Raw genomic sequence first — 17489 nt, forward strand, 5'->3', positions numbered from 1 at the left:
GGAAAGGGAACAACGCAGCCTCCGGGGGAGGTTTGTCTCCATAGCCTGATCCACCCACGAGGGCCCCAGTCCTCTGGTGAGCCACCTTCCTCTCGATTAATGGGACACGTATAGGGTTTGGGGACTGAGTTTGGACTAGACGGGAAAGACAGAAACAAGGAGGGCTGTGGAGGAGAGGACCAACCAGAGCCCACAGATGGTCAAAAGGTCAGGACCTTCACACTTTATCGCAGAACATAAAGAAATAAAGGAGCCCTCAGCCTCCACAGGACAAGCCCAATGTGCGAGAGAGTAGCTTTAGAGCAGTTTCTGAGAAGAAACTCTGGATAAACTAAAGCTGAATTCACGGGTAGGGTCTCATGCGAGAGCTTGTCTGACAAGGGAGACAAATCTGGACACAACAGACTCCAGCCCAGAGCTGTGATGGAGCAGCCAGGCAAGCGTTGTGAGCATCAGGAGGGCTTCATGGAGGAGGTGACGTTCAAGGTGGGTTTTGAAGGAAGAGTAGGGTTTTGACAGCAGAGCAGGAGGTAGTGAATACGAACCCCTACTACTGAGTGACTGGGCTGGGCTGGGGGGCAGGGCACTGGAGAAGATATTCTGGAGGCAGCCGTGCAGGGCGGTGGGTTGGGGGAGAGGTAGGTGGGCCGGGGGTGGGGTCCTGCAGTCACAGGGAAGGTGTCCGGGACACTTACTCGTTCAGGATCTGCAGCTTCTCCCCCTTCAGCACCTGCAGGTCCCGGTCGTTCACGGCTTTGTAGTCGTACAGCGCCACCGCGAAGCGCTCCTCTAGGGCGAACAGGGAAGAGATGGTCACTGCTTGGGCTGCTAGAGCGATGGTAGGGGTTGGAAAAATCCCGAAGATCTAGGGAGATCGGCTGTGTGCACCTGAGGGACGCAGACCCACGTTGGGGAACCATCCCTTATCACTTCGGAGGCCATGACCCTCCCCTCTCTTCCCCTTCTCCCCCTGCCCTCCCTGCCTCTGTTCCAAGGGGAGTAGTGGTCTCGGAACATAGTAGCTGTAACTTTGACCTGTAACGGTACCCAGGGCCCTGTCACAGTGCTCTGGCTGGCAGTACCCAGACGAGCTGCTGGTCCCTGCAACGGAGCGGGCTCCGGAGCTTGGCTTATCGTCTTTCCAATGACCACTGCTTTTCTGCACAGCTCTGGGGAGCGAAGACCCCCCCGCCCCGAAAAAGGTCACCTGGAGACCACTTAGCGTCCCCAGAAGTAGATGACTCAGCTTTGTCACCAGAGTGTGGCTGTTCACCTCCCCTCGGCGGGAAGGGGGGCTGGAATAGATGACAGAGGCCGCCTCCGGTTCTGAGATTCAAGGTCTTGTGCCAAAGGCAGTTGGTTTTACTTCCTTCTCCTGGACTTCCTTCCTGGAGATGCGAAGCCCCCGGCAGGAAGTAAGGATCTCCCCTAATGGTAATTAACCATGATCCTCAGCAGGGATAAGAAACACCAGGCACCAGGTGAGGCCACTAACTGGGTTGCAACTCTTGACTGACAGACTCTGAGCTCCTTCGCGGAGAGGCCCCATCGTAATTAGTTTTGCATCCTCCGCAGTCCTGGGGCAGAGCCGGGCTCTGGGTTGTTTGTTCAGTGCAGTCGTGAGAGTGCTCTAATGCCTGAGGCCTCCCGGTGCTGGATGCAGGTGGGTTATGAAGATGCTGGGGCAGAGCTCTCCCGGAAGCCCCATCTTGTGAGCCCCCTGCCCCGGCCTGAACCCCCGAGGTCATTCATTATGTCACCTCCACAGTCCGGCCCATCAGAGTGGAAGTGGAGACCAGGGGTGGTTAGAAGGCCGGCAGGGGGCCTTTGAAAGTGGGCTGGGAAACTAGATATGGGAAACTCCATATGGAACAGAGCAAGGGCTGGGATGCAGAGCCATCGGCCTTCGCCCGTGGAGGTTGGGAGCTAGAATTTTTGAAAGCCACGGTTTGACGATGCTGTTTGTATTTGCTGTAACTCTTTTGGTGCTCGTTCGTAGTTTGTAAAGTCTTTAAAAAAAAAAAAAGCCCACCCAGGCTCAGGTACACTAAATGAGCTGGTGCTTGGCTCCTGGAGGGACACCCCCTAAGGGCAGGTGAAGCCTAGGGCACCTCACTCAGCCTCCCCCCAGGCCTCCTCCTCTCCGACCCTCGAGGGCCCATCTTCCCCAGGAAGCCACTCCCATCTCGGCCCCTGTTCCAACTGCACGAAGCCAGGGGCCTGGAGGACGTGGCCAGGGGAGCCTCAGCTGCCGAAGCAGCCCCTTCTTACCTTGGTCCGGGTGCCTGGTGTCAGGAGGGGGTGGAGCCAGGTGATTAAACACGACCTAGAGCGGAAATGCACGTGCTCTGTGTTAGGTCACGGCCCCGAGGCCTGGGCAGGGCAGGAGGGGTGAGACTGCTGCGTGCCAGCTGGAGGGTCTGGGGGAACCTCTCTGCTGGCCCAGGAGGCTGCACAGGTAAATTCTACACATGCTGCCTCAAGCCCCAGGTGCCAGTGCCATGTCCCACAAGCCGGGACCGCCTGCCCAACCACACATGTGGCTGGAGGAGGGGTACGTGGGGATGCCCCAACTTCGTAAGAGGCAGCTGTGGAACTGTGGGAGGAAGCCGTATCACCCAGGTTAAAATCCTGGTTCTTCTTTAAAAGAGAAATTGCAAAAGAGTATTTGCTCTCAAGGGAAATTATTTTAAAAGCATATTTCCCTCAAACTCAACAGATGTATTCCCAGGTATGTACCCTGTAGAGAAACTTTTGCACCGGAAGGCTCCCAGAAAAAAAATTTAAAAAAAAAAATCGTTGAAGTGTGGAAATCATGCTTTGACCAAAAAGATAGACGAATAGACAAACTGGAGCGAGTCATGCAACGAAACCCGGGGCAAGTTCGTGGCTACAGCCCCAGGCATCCCCGTGGATAAAACCCACAAACGTAACAGAGATCCAAAACCCACGTCTCGGACGAATACATGCTGTCTGATTCAAATGATTTAAAGTTCACAATGGGTAAAATCAAACTGAAGAGTGTTTAGAAACACATACATATGTGATCACACCGAAAAAGCGAAGCTAAGGAATGATACACACTCTCAGGATAGCGGGGCCCGGGGTGACGAGGATAGACTGGGGGCAGCAGACAGTCTCAACCGGCTACCTTCTACTTCTGAAGATGATGGAGCTGTGCTGGCTCTTCATTCTGTTCTTTGTTTAACTTGACATATGCGTTACAAATTTTTTTTTTTGTGTGTGGCCACGCAGCATGTGGGATTCCCCCACCAGGGATTGAGCCCCTGCCCCCTGCATTGGGAGCATGGAGTCTTAACCACTGGGGCCGCCAGGGAAGTCTCCAAATATTCTTTTTGTATTCCATATTTCTTGAACACAATTTTGAAGTAGGATTTTGCAAAATGGCATGTATAGCGTGGTTCCATTGACAATATAAACATGTAATATAAATAACCCACAGAAAAGGGGTCTGGAGGCAGAAGCTCTGAAGTGCTAACTCCAGGTATCATTGGGCAGTGGAATAATGAGTATTTACGACTTTTTTCCATAATTAATAGATATGATGTGACTTTTTAAAAAGTTCAAAACCTTCCAGGCTCTACTACTTATTAGCATATAACGAACACAGTCGAAGTTGGCGTTTTCCCAGTCGATCATTCATTCATTCAACAAACATTTCATTGCTACCTGCCAAGCCCTGCACTAAATTGGGACACAGATAGATAAGATTTCTCTAAGAAACAGGATTGGCAATCCCCCCTCCCCTCCCCCATCAGGTCACTGTCAGAATAAAGCAATGGCCAGTCGAATGTGCTGGTGAGGGTTGGGGGACCCAGGCATGACTCCCAACTGACCCAAACCAAAAGGGGGTAGGTGGCCGGGGGAGGCACGAACATTATCATCTAAAAGTGCCTCTTTGGGAATGCTACCGTCAAAGGGTGCCAACCGTTTTGTGAACAGACCAGAACTGCATGACAGGCTCCATGAGAACTTGAGGGCCTGCTGCGGAGCAGAGGGCCCCTCCAGTCCTAGGCTGCCTTATCCCAGGACGGCAAGCTGCTTGGAATGCCAGCAGCAGTGCCACGAAAGGGACAATGACCATCAGGAGCTTCTGGGCAGGGGGTGGGGGCAGCAGATGTTGCTAAATGCCCCAGACCCCCCCTCGCCCCACCCTTTCTTCAAGTTGACATTTTTGATTTCCTTTCCTCTTCAAGGCTGCCCGTGTGCATTGAAAACTGGCTAAGGATTACCGGGAGCCCCCTAGGCCAGGTCCTGTGCCTTGCACACCTGCATATGGTCACGTCCCCATCAGAAAGGCATTCTTACTGTACCCATTTTACAGATGTGGACACTGAGGCACAGAGGAGTTAAGTAACCTCCCTGGAAGCACACCGCTCACAGATTTAAGCTCGGCAATCTGGCTGCTAAGCTTGGTACTATGCCACCACTGTGACGTGGGTCGTGGTGGCAGTGGGAGGGGTCTACTTGTTGGTGCCCCGCGTTGTCTAGAGATGGCGCTGGTGCTGGCTGCAGACGAGCAGCAGCCCCCGAGCCGCGCAGGGGAGCTCCTTGTGCCCCTCTCCCACCCCTCCAACTGCGCACAGCAGTCACTCACCAGGGGCGGCAGTGGTGGGGCCTCTTTGCCCTGGGTGCTGGCCTTCTCGGGGCTCCATCTGCCCTTCCCCTTCTCCTTGACCTGCCTTTTGCTGCTCACCACTCCCATTCTGTCAGAGAGCACACAGAAGATTGGCCATGTGAGTAGGTTTTCAGAGCCTCTGTGCACAAGAGCGTCCCCAAACCCCTTCTGGTTGCCGATTAAAAAGGTGGGGAAGCAGCGGGGCAGAGAAGGTCAAAGTCAGAACATGGGGTCAGAAGGGGCTTGGGTGGGCTAAGCTTGCCTCCATCTTTTTTCCCAGAGCAGGAAGAAGTGGCCCAGAGAGGAGAGGCTCCTGGGTTTAGGACACAGAGATGGTCTGGCCTGAGGAAACTACCAGAAACCGCCAGGGTGGATCCCAGGCCCCTGGGGGTAGGAGCCTTGCCGTCTAGAAAGAGGCTGACCAACGTGTCTGGTGGTCTGGGTTTCAGTCTTCACTTGGGAAAGTCACATTCCCTCTCCCGGCCCACGTTAGAACATTCTGAGGTTCTTTCCAGCTCAGATTTTCAGGTGAGATGCTGTAATTTAGGTCACAAAGATAGTACAGGCATCTAATGCCAACTTTTCAACAGTATCAGGGAATCTTCTTGAGAGGTGAGTGAAATATGATCAAGATTTTTCTTGGGTAAAGAATCTTCAAATGACAGATGTGGGAAAGACCCCGGGGACCACAGCCAAGAGCATCGCCACTTCACCACCACCCGCATTCCAGGGCCGGCTGTTCAAGGAGAGCTTACTCTTGACCAAGAACTTCACCTATCTTGTATCATCCTTTCAAGTCTCTAAAATAAGTGCAAGTAGGAGGTCTGAGATGTTAAGCAGCTGGTTCCCGGTCAAAGAGTTAAGCAATGCAGAGCCAACCGTGGAGCCCTGGCGGACACTAGACCACCACACTTACCCACATTTTGGATAACAGATTATGGGGTTGTACTAGGAAGCGCTGCTGACTTTTATCAGGGGACTATTTAATATCTATTTATATGATAATTTTCTTCTTTAATTTGTTGATGTAATGAGTTATGTTGATCAATTTTCTGCTACTGAAACATCCTTGCATTCTGGAATATAAGCTATTTGGGGGCTTCCCTGGTGGCGCAGTGGTTGAGAGTCCGCCTGCCGATGCAGGGGACGCGGGTTCGTGCCCCAGTCCGGGAAGATCCCACATGCCGCGGGGTGGCTGGGCCCGTGAGCCATGGCCGCTGAGCCTGCGCGTCCGGAGCCTGTGCTCCGCAACGGGAGAGGCCGCAACAGTGAGAGGCCCGCGTACCGCGAAAAAACAAAAACAAAAACAAACAAACAAAAAGCTATTTGGTTACAGTGCCTTAGTCTTTTTGATACACGGATGGGTCCTATTGGCTAATATTTTATTTTGAATGAAAATCTATATTCCTGAGCGTGATTGTTCTATAAGGAATTAACCTTAAGATGGTTCTGGCTTCATAACATACCAGGGATCTCTTCGTCTTTGTTCCTATGATCTTGAATTGTTTAATAACATCGGGGTTATCTGTTCTTTAAAGACTACATGGAACGCAGCTGGTAAGTCATCTGTTCCTGGGACCCTTTTAAATAGTAGATCTCTAAATAAATTTCCAGTTTCTTCCACAGGAATTTGTTGCCACTTTTCCTCCTTCTTGCACCACTTTGATAATTTATATGATTTATAGGACATCTTTGATTTCCTCTCCATTTCCAATTTACTATGAAGTTTTACATCGTATTGTTTTGTAATTTTTCCATCTCTTCTCTTTCTTGATTATGACTTATTTGTTGTTCCCAATATAAATTAAATGTACTTTCAATAATTACAATTTTTAATTGGATAACATTATCTGAAGGTTTCTATGACCAAATAAAGTCCTACCCTAGCTTTAAAATTATGAAAACGGAGAGTAAAATCAAACCTGCATGAAAGTGGAATAGGAATAGACATATCATCAGAGACGCATAATAATTGGAATGCAAACAGGTTCCCGTACATATGGAAACTGCATATATGAAAACAGTGGCATTTTAATTCAGTGGAGAACTGAGGGTTTATTTTAATAAAAGGTATTGGGGAAATAGCTATCTACCTAGAACAAAATACAATTGGATGCCAACCTCACACCATATTAAAAAAATAAATTCCAGGTGTATTGAAAAAATATATTAAAAATTAAACAATTTTAATTGGAAGAAAATTTAGGAGACCATACATATGACTCAGAGCTTGGAGATAACAATTGACAAAGATGGAATAGCTAGAAGCTGAGAGAGGACAAAAAGACATATTCATAACAAAAGGACAGATTCATAAATGTTAAAGGTACTACACAGTAAAAGAAACCATCATGAAGATAAGCAATAGATTGGGGGAAAGATTTGCAAAGCATATGGCAAACAAATGTCCACTTATACGCAGAGGTCATGAAATTTGGCCAGAAGTATGGGTTTAGCATATAATCTACTTGATACAAAAATGAGTAAAAATTATAAATAGACAATCCATCCAACACAAATCCAAATCACTAAATAGGCATGTGAAAAATGTTGGACTTACTTACCAATTGGAAAATGCAAATCAAAGTTACAAGAACGTTGAATCAATAAGATGGGGAAATATATAAGGGGAATGGTAGAGGGAAGAGATATGGGAACATATGTATATGTATAACTGATTCACTTTGCTATAAAGCAGAAACTAACACACCATTGTAAAGCAATTATACCCCAATAAAGTTGTTAAAAAAAGAAAAAAAAGAGGAATGGTAATACCAATTGTTGATGGTAAAGAAAGGAAAATTGTGTTTTCTTACATTTCTGGTACAAAAGTATTTATTATTGTTATTTCATCTGTTCTTTCCCACTCCATTTCTAAGATGAAACCTCTGTGACGTCTGGGATCTTTGCATTATACATTGTTAATCCAAATTGCTAAAACAGTGCCTGGTACAGAGTAAGTGCTTAATAAATATTGAACAAATAAAATATGAAATATTGCCAAACTTGTAGAAAGCAATCTCTCAAGTTCTATTAAAAGGAAAAAACTACACATACCTTTCGATTTACAATCCCACTTCCAAGAATCTCACTGTGTACTAAGACACCCTTATATAGGAATATAAGAGATAAAAACACGTTTATTGCCACAATAGTTGTAGCAACAAAAAACAAAACAAAAGAAACTTTGTAACTGCTCACCAACTGGGGAATTGTTGAGTAAATCTGCACTTTAAAAGTCTCTAAAATATTATGCATCTATCAAAAAGAACATGTTAGATCTTTACCAGCGAGGCTAAGAGGAATTGCTACAACATATAGTTAGGTGAGAAAAGCAGGATGTGAAGAAGTGAGGCTGTCCCATATTCGGAAAAACCAAAGAATGAGACAAGAAACCCCTATGTAGGCACATGCACGTGTTTTTATATTACATGGAAATAGGTTTGGGAGGATAAACACGAAGGTGTTTACTTTGGTGATTGGTGGAGGAGGTAGAGACAGAAAGGGAGGAAGCACGCCCACACCCAACAGAAAAAACAGCAAATTTAAAAAAGTGTGTGTGTGGGTGTTAATGCAAAGCAGGACTCCAAAAAGATATTTCCTAAAGTGTTAATATTGTTGATCTCAAGTAATGAGACCTCGTGTGAATTTTACCTTCTTTCTTATGATTTTATATATTCCTTGAATCCTTTAACAGGAAACATAATCTTATTGGTACAAGCAGAAAATGAAAAGAGATGTGAATGCCTTGCCGGGGACCAGAAGGGGCGTGAGGCCTGGACCCGGGTCAGCCCCAGCTCTGGAGAATGGCTGCCTGGGCCTCAGGCCTTTCCTCCCTCTCCCACCCAGCCTCCTGGCGCAATGAAGCGTCAACCATACTGCCACCAATTTTAAACTTCCTGGGCAGACCTTTATGTCCACTTAAATAGCAGAGCTGAACATCTACATAACTTGACAGGAAGTAAAATTCCTCAGATTAAATCACCACTACTTACACTTTCTCGTCCTTTGACTCCTTAGCGGTGTGTATGCAGATGCTTCTCCATGGGTTTTATAAACACATCGGTTCTCTAGGGTCCCTCCACCCCAGAGGCTCTGACTGGAGCCTGAGTTACCCAGGAAGCCATGTGACAAGCAGAGCTGTGTCCCCGTGCTCGGGCTGCCACCCCGCTGTGATATTTTAGCAGTTTCAGGCTGGGTGGAGCCAGGAAACAAACGCAGCGTCCACGCAGAAGCCCAAGGCAACACGTGCGGCTCCTTGGGTGTTCAGGGGGCTTTGCTGCACTTAGAGGGCACTGGCCTCCTCCCAGCGGTGAAGGATGGATGGGAGAAGGATGTGAGTTGTGTGTGTGTGTATGTGTGAGAGAGAGAGTGCACACACGTGCACCTGCGTGTGTCTGTGAGTGCATGACAGAGCAAGCATCTGAATGCACCCGTGTGTGTGTGTGTGTGTAGTGCAGGGGGTAGGGGTTAGAAAGAGGAGGGGATGTTGGGGGAGGCGACCTCTGCTTGTTTATTTGAAATGAATTAGACGCCGCTGCCCACCTTAACCAGAGCAGGGAGATCAACGTAGGCCCCCGGGGAGACGCTGAAAACCTGAAACAGGGGCTTCCCTGGTGGCGCAGTGGTTGAGAGTCCGCCTGCCGATGCAGGGGACGCGGGTTCGTGTCCCGGTCCGGGAGGATCCCACGTGCCGCGGAGCGGCTGCGCCCGTGAGCCATGGCCGCTGAGCCTGCGCGTCCAGGAGCCTGTGCTCCGCAACGGGAGAGGCCACAACAGTGAGAGACCCGCGTACCGCAAAAACAAACAAACAGACAAAACCTGAAACACAGCCTCAGCCTGGCAGGGGATGTGGCAGAGGCAGTAACTAAAAATAGAGAGACTGGAAAGCCTTTATTTACAGTGGCCAGCATTTCACAGGATGAAAGCACTTGACATATATGATTCATTCAATATTCATGTAGCATCCATAGGGTGGTTACAGTTACAGTAAGTCCCCTACACACGAATGAGTTCCTTTCCGACAGAGCTGTCATAAGTCCAAAACAGCCTAGGTACCCAACTAACACAGTCGGCTATACAGCACTGTACTGTAATAGGTATATAATGCTTTTCACACAAATAATACATAAAAAACAAAGGCAAAAAATAAGCATTTTAAATCTTACAGTACAGTACCTTGAAACATACAGTACAACAGCTGGCATACAGGGGCACGTTCGCGTCTTTGAAAGTTCTCAGCTTGACGGCTCGTATGTAGGGGACTTAACTGTATTCTCATTTCACAGCTGAGGATGGAGTGGCAAGGTGGCTTGTTAAGGTCACACTGAAGGTGACAGAGCCAGGTGCTGGAGGGGGTTCTCAGCTCCCACGCTGCCCCCGACCTCCCTGCCCAAATCAGGTACATGGGTGCCCTGCCTGGGGCTCCATCCCCTGGGCCCACAGCTCAGGCTCAGACACACAGTCCTCTCCTCTGTGGAGGCTGCACCTGCCTCCAAAGCCCTCCTGCCGGGAGGAAAATCCTCTAGGGAGCTGCTGGATGGGGGAGGTCTGGAATTCCAGGCAGAGCCTCCTACAGCCATCTCCCTCCTCCCTGGCTCTGGGGGGAGTGGGTGGTCCAAGCAAGCTGGGCTCAAAAGCAAGCCACGAATTGACTGTGTGAACCTGGGCAAATCACATCACCTAGGCTCAGTCTCCTGACCTATAAAATTGGGAAGTATGAAACTACTCCCCGTTTTCATACATAAAGGCTTCCTGAGAAAACATACTCAAAGGTGAATGCCGAAAAAAGCCAAACAATGGACTTTCCTGTTTGGGGGTGAAGGGGCAGTTCTGTTTCTGTGGAAATTAAACCAGGTTTCAGTGCACTTTTCTGCTTGCAATGCCCTATGGGTGCGATTCCTTCATCCCGATCCTGGCTTTATGGAATGCCATATCTTTAGCATGTTTTTAAACAAAAACTAATAACGTGTCAATTATGTCTTGCCTATTTGGCAAATCTTTGTCTATTTTTAGCCTTTCACAGATGTCTTTTAATTATGCACTTACCCATGATTACAGGCGTAATTCCAATGACTACTTGTGTAAAATTAGGGGGCAGATGCACCAAAACATTAAAACGGTTGTGCACACACTATTACCCAGATGAAAATGGTTGTCCTGCCAAGACGGAGCTGTTGGCAGGCGGGTGGCAGTCCATTCACCAGCTGACGTGCTCAAGTCCGAATTCAACACATGGAAAATATTTGGGGATGTTGACACATAATGCAAAGCTACATAGGTTTTATAGAGTTCAAGGACCAACAGCCCGTACATAAATCACGTGGTTGTCATGCGGACCAAACAAGATGAGGGTCAGAAAGGAACGAGAGCAGAGAGGGTGCTAAATAAATTCTAACTAGAGGATGAACTGGTTGACAGAGGAGAGCTTCATGGTGCCCTAAGCTACCACTGGGGTCCTTCGGGATTTCCTAACCTTTCCTTTGGGGGTGAGAGCCTAGGTGGTGGTGGAGATGGTAAGTGGGGGACAGAGGCCACCGAGGATGGCGGGCTATCGTGTGGCCCCAGGAAGTGTTGATGGCTCTGAGTCCCTCCACCTGAACTGGCTGCTCCAGAAGTAGGTTATTTGAGAGGCAGGAGGATGATGTGGTAGAAAAAATCTTCTGCATAAAATCAACCCTGGAATGCACATGGTTGCATGACAGAAAAATCAGTTTGACCCTGGTTCACTTTTTTTAATTTAATTTTTTTAATTGAGGTATAGTTAATTTACAATGTTGCAACTCTGGTTTATTCTTTTAAATAGCAGGTACTGTCATGTGTTAAGCAGTCCCCCTGTGCCAGATACTGAGCCAGATGCCCCATGAACACTGTCTTGTTTGAGAGAGACCATGGAGCACCGTTGACAAGAATGCTGAGTTCTGAATCCTGGTTTCGCTACTTTTGACCTGTGTGTCCTTGGGTAAGTTGCTTAACATTTCTGTCTCTTAGTCTCCAGATGGTAACAGTTCCTGCTCCCAGAGCGTGGTAAGGATTAGATTAGTTATTACATGCTACTGGCACATCTTAGAACAGTGCCTGGCCCATAGTGTTTAATAAATATTTTACTATTATTCCACATATACAAATAATCAACAATAATATTTCCTTTAGTAACTGTGGGACAGGCAGTGCTACCTTCTTTCTACAGATGAGATGGACTTGAGACTTGAAGCCACGTCAAGCTAGTGAGCTGCGGAGCCAGGCTTACACCCACCTCTGACTGGTTCCTAAGTCTGGGATCTGGAAACACTGACATGTTATTAGCCGAAAGCTCTACCCTCTGACTTAACCTGCCAGACATGGGTGGGTAGCTTCAAGTTGGAACAGGTAAGCCTGTGTGCAGACCCAGGGCCCATCCTGGGCGTTGGACGTCATGGTGAGACGCCAGGCTCTCATTGGCGAGTTCCTTCTGCCCTCGTGGAACATTTGTCTACTTCCAAGCATTCCAAGGCCTGCCCCCCACGAATCCACTAGTGCAATGCCCATTTCCTAGAGAGTACAGTGATGGGCCTATGACTCTAAACTAAAGAAGAGGCCAAAGAACTTGAATTGAAACTTATTTTTCGAGTCTCAAGTTCAGGATAACTCAACTTGAATGAGGCTACATCACCTTTGCCCATATCGCTCCCCCCACATGTGATCATGAAACAGCTGCAGTGTTGGCTCTTAGAAACTATATTCTTGTGTTCATTCAGTCACTGTCAACCGTGTACTGTGTCAGACACAGCGAAGACATAGAGATGAAACAAGGAAGGTGTCCGTTCTCGGGGGACGATAAGCGGTGAGACATACACTCAAGTCACAACAATCAGGGTAGGCAGGTGACATACAGAAGAGAGGTCTTGTGAGCTCAGCAAGAAGAAATCACTTCCACCTGGAAGAAAACACTAGGTAGTCCTTAACGGATGGCTCAGATATCACTTTTTTAGATTAAAACTATTTTTAATGAAAACTTTCTAAATATAAAAATAAAGAGTATAATGAACACCTCCATACTCATCCCCCTAGATTCACCAATTATCTTTAGAAATTGTTTTTTTTTTAATTTTTTTTTTTTAACCAGATGTTCATTTTTAATTATTATTTATTTATTTATTTGGCTGCATTGGGTCTTCGTTTCTGTGCGAGGGCTTTCTCCAGTTGTGGCAAGCGGGGGCCACTCTTCACCGCAGTGCGCGGGCCTCTCACTATCGTGGCCTCTCTTGTTGCGGAGCACAGGCTCCGGACACGCAGGCTCAGCGGCCATGGCTCACGGGCCCAGCCGCTCCGCGGCATGTGGGATCTTCCCGGACCAGGGCTCGAACCCGTGTCCCCTGCATTGGCAGGCGGACTCTCAACCACTGTGCCACCAGGGAAGCCCTAGAAATTGTTTTCTTGATTGAAGTACTTTAGGTGTTTTAAGACAAATCATTTTATAAATAAAGGATTGAAACTTTGAAATGAAATGAAACTCATGGCTTGAAACATGCTGTGTCACCTCCACATACTCTGCACGTGTCTTTAAAACATGGAGACATTTTCTCACAATGTCATTATCACACCTAACAAAATAAGCAATAATTCTGCGGTTTTATGTAACATCCAATCCGCAATCAATTTCCCCAGTTGTCTCAAAAATGCCTTCTTGCTGTTGGTTTGTCCTATCCAGGATTCAAACAAGCTTCACACATTCTATGGGATGGTTGAGTCTCTCTCAAGTCATCTTTACTGGAACTGCCCCCCAGCCCCTGCTTAGGTTTGTTTCATGTCACTGAGTTATAGGATCCAGAGTGGTGGTCCTGTGGAATGTTCTGCGTGCTGGAGTTTGCATCTTTGTGGTGGCTCACAACCTGCTGCTCTATCTACCTCTTCCTCATACATAGAACTAACTCTGCCAGGTCCACTATATTCAGGTTCACCTTTTCCTGGTAGGGATGCCTTATGGGGGTGACGTGAGCTCTGTGTCACAACCTATCTGGAGGCCCAACTGTCCAGCGGCACCGCTTCAGTGATGCTAAGATAGATCTGGGTTCAGGTGATGCTGGTTTGATCCTTCCATCGATCATCTCCTCATCAACATTTCAACTAATGGTTCCATGAGGGGTCACTAAATACTGATGTGCTAATTCCAGCATTCCTTCCACGCTTGTTAGCTGGGAGTTGAGAGAGTAAAGGATGAGAGCGAGAGAACACCAGAAAAAAATGCCCTGCATAATTCCACCAGGGCTGGGTAGTAACTACATATACAGAAATGGTGCTTTCCCAAAGACGTCGATGCAAGAACCTTGTTCAGAGTTTTCCACTGGCTGGATTCTAATGCTAGAATTAGTCAAGAAACCACAGTTAACACCTTGTGCGATATTTTCAATACTAGTAGAATATTTGCCCAGTGCTAGCACAGGACCCACTGTAGAGTTGTAACTCCTGCCTGAGTACGTCAGGGCCACTGGGCGAGCTAGCAGTGGACTTGGACTTGTGTGTGCCCTTGGTCAAAGCGGTCGCCAACTTAGGCCCAGTGAAGAGGAGACACACATACGGCTATTTCAATTTTGTAAACTGAAAATATTTCTGTGGTGGAAATTCACTCCCCGCAATGGTAAAGTTGATCAAAATGATTTTCAGGTGGTAAGACGTTTGAGGGTGCCGAGCAAAACTTCAGGAAGGAAGACAGCCTTCTTGTGACAATGTGTTAAGTAAAATATAGACACATGCTTCCTGTGTCACCTACATTTGATTCTGCTGACATAGGCAAGCTTGAAATTTGTTAGGCAATTAGGCGGAAAATGGCACCATGATGATATTTAAATTCTTGTGATAATTACTAGCTTGTGAATAAAATTCTTTTATTGGGAGACACCATGTACATTTATACTAAAAAAAAACCAACAACCACGGGCTTCCCTGGTGGCGCAGTGGTTAAGAATCTGCCTGCCAATGCAGAGGACACGGGTTCGAGTCCTGGTCAGGGAAGATTCCCACATGCCGTGGAGCAACTAAGCCCGTGTGCCACAACTACTGAGCCCGCGCACCGCAATTACTGAAGCCCGCGTGCCTAGAGCCCGTGTGCTGCAACAAGAGAAGCCACCGCAATGAGAAGCCCACGCACCTCAACGAAGAGTAGCCCCTGCACGCCGCAAACAGAGAAAGCCCGTGCTCAGCAACAAAGACCCAGTGCAGCCAAAAATAAATAAAAAGAAAGTAAATGAAAAAAAATAAGCAAACAAAAAACACACAGTAGTGATAAGTAAAACATGCTACCCGTATGTCGAAACAAACAAACAAAAAAACTACTGGTGTATTTGGTACTGATGGGACCATGGATCTTAATCTACTTTTAAGTTTCTATTTTTTTTGCATTGATTTTATTAAAAAATTAAATCATGAGTTCACTTCCTAATGGAGTCAGTTATGATTCTTTAGCACAGTAGTTCCTAAGCTTGCATTATCGAAGCTGGGAGTTTACAGCCAGTTTGAGGCCAAGTCCCAGCAGCTCTGACACGTAGGTCCAGCCTGGAGCCCCAGGATCTGCATTTTTAATTACTGCCCTGACCATGCTGATGCAGACAGGTTCATCAACCCCACTTCATGGAGACCCTTTCTTTCATTTGGCTGCATTTCTGGAGTATTACTTGCAAAAAGGATTAAAAGATAGTCCTGAAAAAAAAAAAAAAAAAAAAAAAAGATAGTCCTGAAGACCTTGGGTATTTCTTCATATGAGTCCCTCGTAAATAATGCTTGTAGTTTTCCTGCCTGTGATCCTCTTGTCTTTAAAAGGAATGATTTTTGTTTGTCCTCCATACACGTGTCCCTCAAAACGACCCTGTGAGCTGAACAGAAACCTCATCCTCGTCCTCAGGAGGCTGAAGACGGAGGTGAAGAAACAGAAGCAACTGAACAGGGATTTGTGTCACATCTCTGACGAGAAGCCTTGTTCTCTCAAGCTGAGGCTCACAGGTGTCTTCCCAGATGCGCGTCTGTTCACGACCTGAATTGCTTTCAGAGGCACTAGCCATCATCAGTCCTTTTGAGCCGCCTCTCCAATGTTTATTATGCACAACTCAGAGGTGGAATTTGTAAACAGAAGGGAGGCTTGTGCAGAGAAGCACCTCTACCAGGCTTGAGGGGGCAGGGAGACATTCGGACTGAAAAAGCTGGCTCTATTTTATGCTTGCAAACAGGAAATTGGAAAAGGTTAAAGACAGAAAGAAAAGAAAAGAAAAAAAAAAGGTCTTAGGTTCCTGACATTTTTTTTTTTTTTTCCGGTACGCGGGCCTCTCACTGCCGTGGCCTCTCCCGTTGCAGAGCACAGGCTCCGGACGCGCAGGCTCAGCGGCCATGGCTCACGGGCCCAGCCACCCCGCGGCATGTGGGATCTTCCCGGACCGGGGCACGAAGCCGCGTCCCCTGCATCGGCAGGTGGACTCTCAACCACTGCGCCACCAGGGAAGCCCCCCCTGACATTTTTTGGGTTAACTGTAATTATTGTGAGACATGGATGTCCGGCTAGAGGCACAGAGATCTAAAATTAACTTATAAAACTCTTTGTTGTAGGATTTGCCTATCACAGGGGAGCATGAATACTAATGATTACTAGCACTGGACCTAGTATTCCTTCCTACTCAAGGCTGGACACTCTGCCATGTGCTTTACATGTAGTATATCTAGACCTGACAGTAGACATACTCCTTCCCATTTTATAGATGAAGAAACTGAGGCTCAGTGAGGTCTAAAGACTTGATCAAGACTGTACACCGAGTCAGAGACTAACATTTAAAAACCAATTCTCTGGCTTCGAAATCTGGCTGAATCTACTGTGTTCCAAAGTATGTGAAGTAATGTAAATGAAACACTTGTGATGACATCTGTGAAAAACATAAAAATGATTAGAAAATTATGTATAAGTAATAAGTGATAAACAAGTAAAAGTAGATTATGGTAGGATTTTAGAACAGGATGCAGGTCTTAGAGATTGTAGACATAGCAGCAATAGAAAAAGAAACTAAAGTGAAGTGCTTTCAATAAATAAAGAGAAATAAAACTAGAAAAAGAACAGGGCACAGCAAACTGTGAGACAACTGACCACATTAAGTGGTCAAAAAACACATAGTTGGATTATCAGAAAAGGGATGGAAGAGAAAAAAATTTGAAATGAAAGATGGAAATTCCAAATTTGATGAAAACTATAAACCCAAGGATTCAAGAAAGTCACTCAACCTCATGTATGAAGAAAACCACATCAAGTTACATCATGATCAAATTGCTGAAAACTAGTGATAAAGAAAAAATCCTAAAAGCTGCTAAAAAAGATACATTATAGTTCTAGAAAAAAAATCATAGGGGAAAATCTTTGTGATCCTGGCTTAGGCAAAAAACAATCTCTTAGAACTTAAAAGCATGTAAGCATGAAAGAAAAAATTGATAAATTAGACTTTTCCAAAGTAAACCACAGACAGGGGAAAATGCTTGAAAAACATATATCTGATATAAGAGTATATAAATAACTTTTTCAATGTAATAAAAGAAGGCAAAAGTTCAACTTAACAAATACTTGAATAAAGAAGATACTATATGGGGAGTATGAAAATATTGTATCTGGGACTTCCCTGGTGGGCCAGTGGTTACGACTCCTCACTTCCACTGCAGGGGGCAAGCCTTCCATCCCTGGTTGGGGCACTAAGATCCCTCATGTCGCGTGGCACGGCCAAAAAAAAAAAAAAAAAAGAAAGAAAGAAAAAGAAAAAGAAAATATCCTACTAAGGGCAAAAAGAAAAAAAAGGGAGAACTTTGCTTCAGTCTTTCTTGAATAATTAATTACATTTTTGGAAAGGCA

At 46.5% G+C, this 17489-nt stretch overlaps 1 protein-coding gene across 4 annotated transcripts in view; it reads right to left on the minus strand.

Moving 5' to 3' along the window:
* BLK (BLK proto-oncogene, Src family tyrosine kinase) overlaps nt 1-17489 on the minus strand; it is a 46581-nt gene that overhangs the window by 14190 nt on the left and 14902 nt on the right. For 2 of the 4 annotated variants that reach the window (XR_003790807.1, XM_029202985.1), the window contains exons 2-4: nt 4619-4727; nt 2272-2326; nt 696-789 (exon numbers count right to left, since the gene is read on the minus strand). Coding sequence is in view for 2 of the 4 variants with exons in the window: in XM_029202985.1 (XP_029058818.1) it covers nt 696-789; nt 2272-2326; nt 4619-4726 (257 nt within the window). In the remaining 2 variants the exon portion in view is untranslated. Of the gene's footprint in view, nt 1-695; nt 1389-2271; nt 2327-4618; nt 4728-8634; nt 8799-17489 lie in introns of those variants that run through there. The other 2 variants (XM_029202986.1, XM_029202987.1) reach the window with 2 other exon arrangements.

The sequence above is a fragment of the Monodon monoceros genome, unplaced genomic scaffold (genome assembly GCF_005190385.1).
Source record: "Monodon monoceros isolate NGI ecotype Baffin Bay Population unplaced genomic scaffold, NGI_Narwhal_1 Super_Scaffold_5, whole genome shotgun sequence".
NCBI classification, from domain to species: Eukaryota; Metazoa; Chordata; class Mammalia; order Artiodactyla; family Monodontidae; genus Monodon; species Monodon monoceros.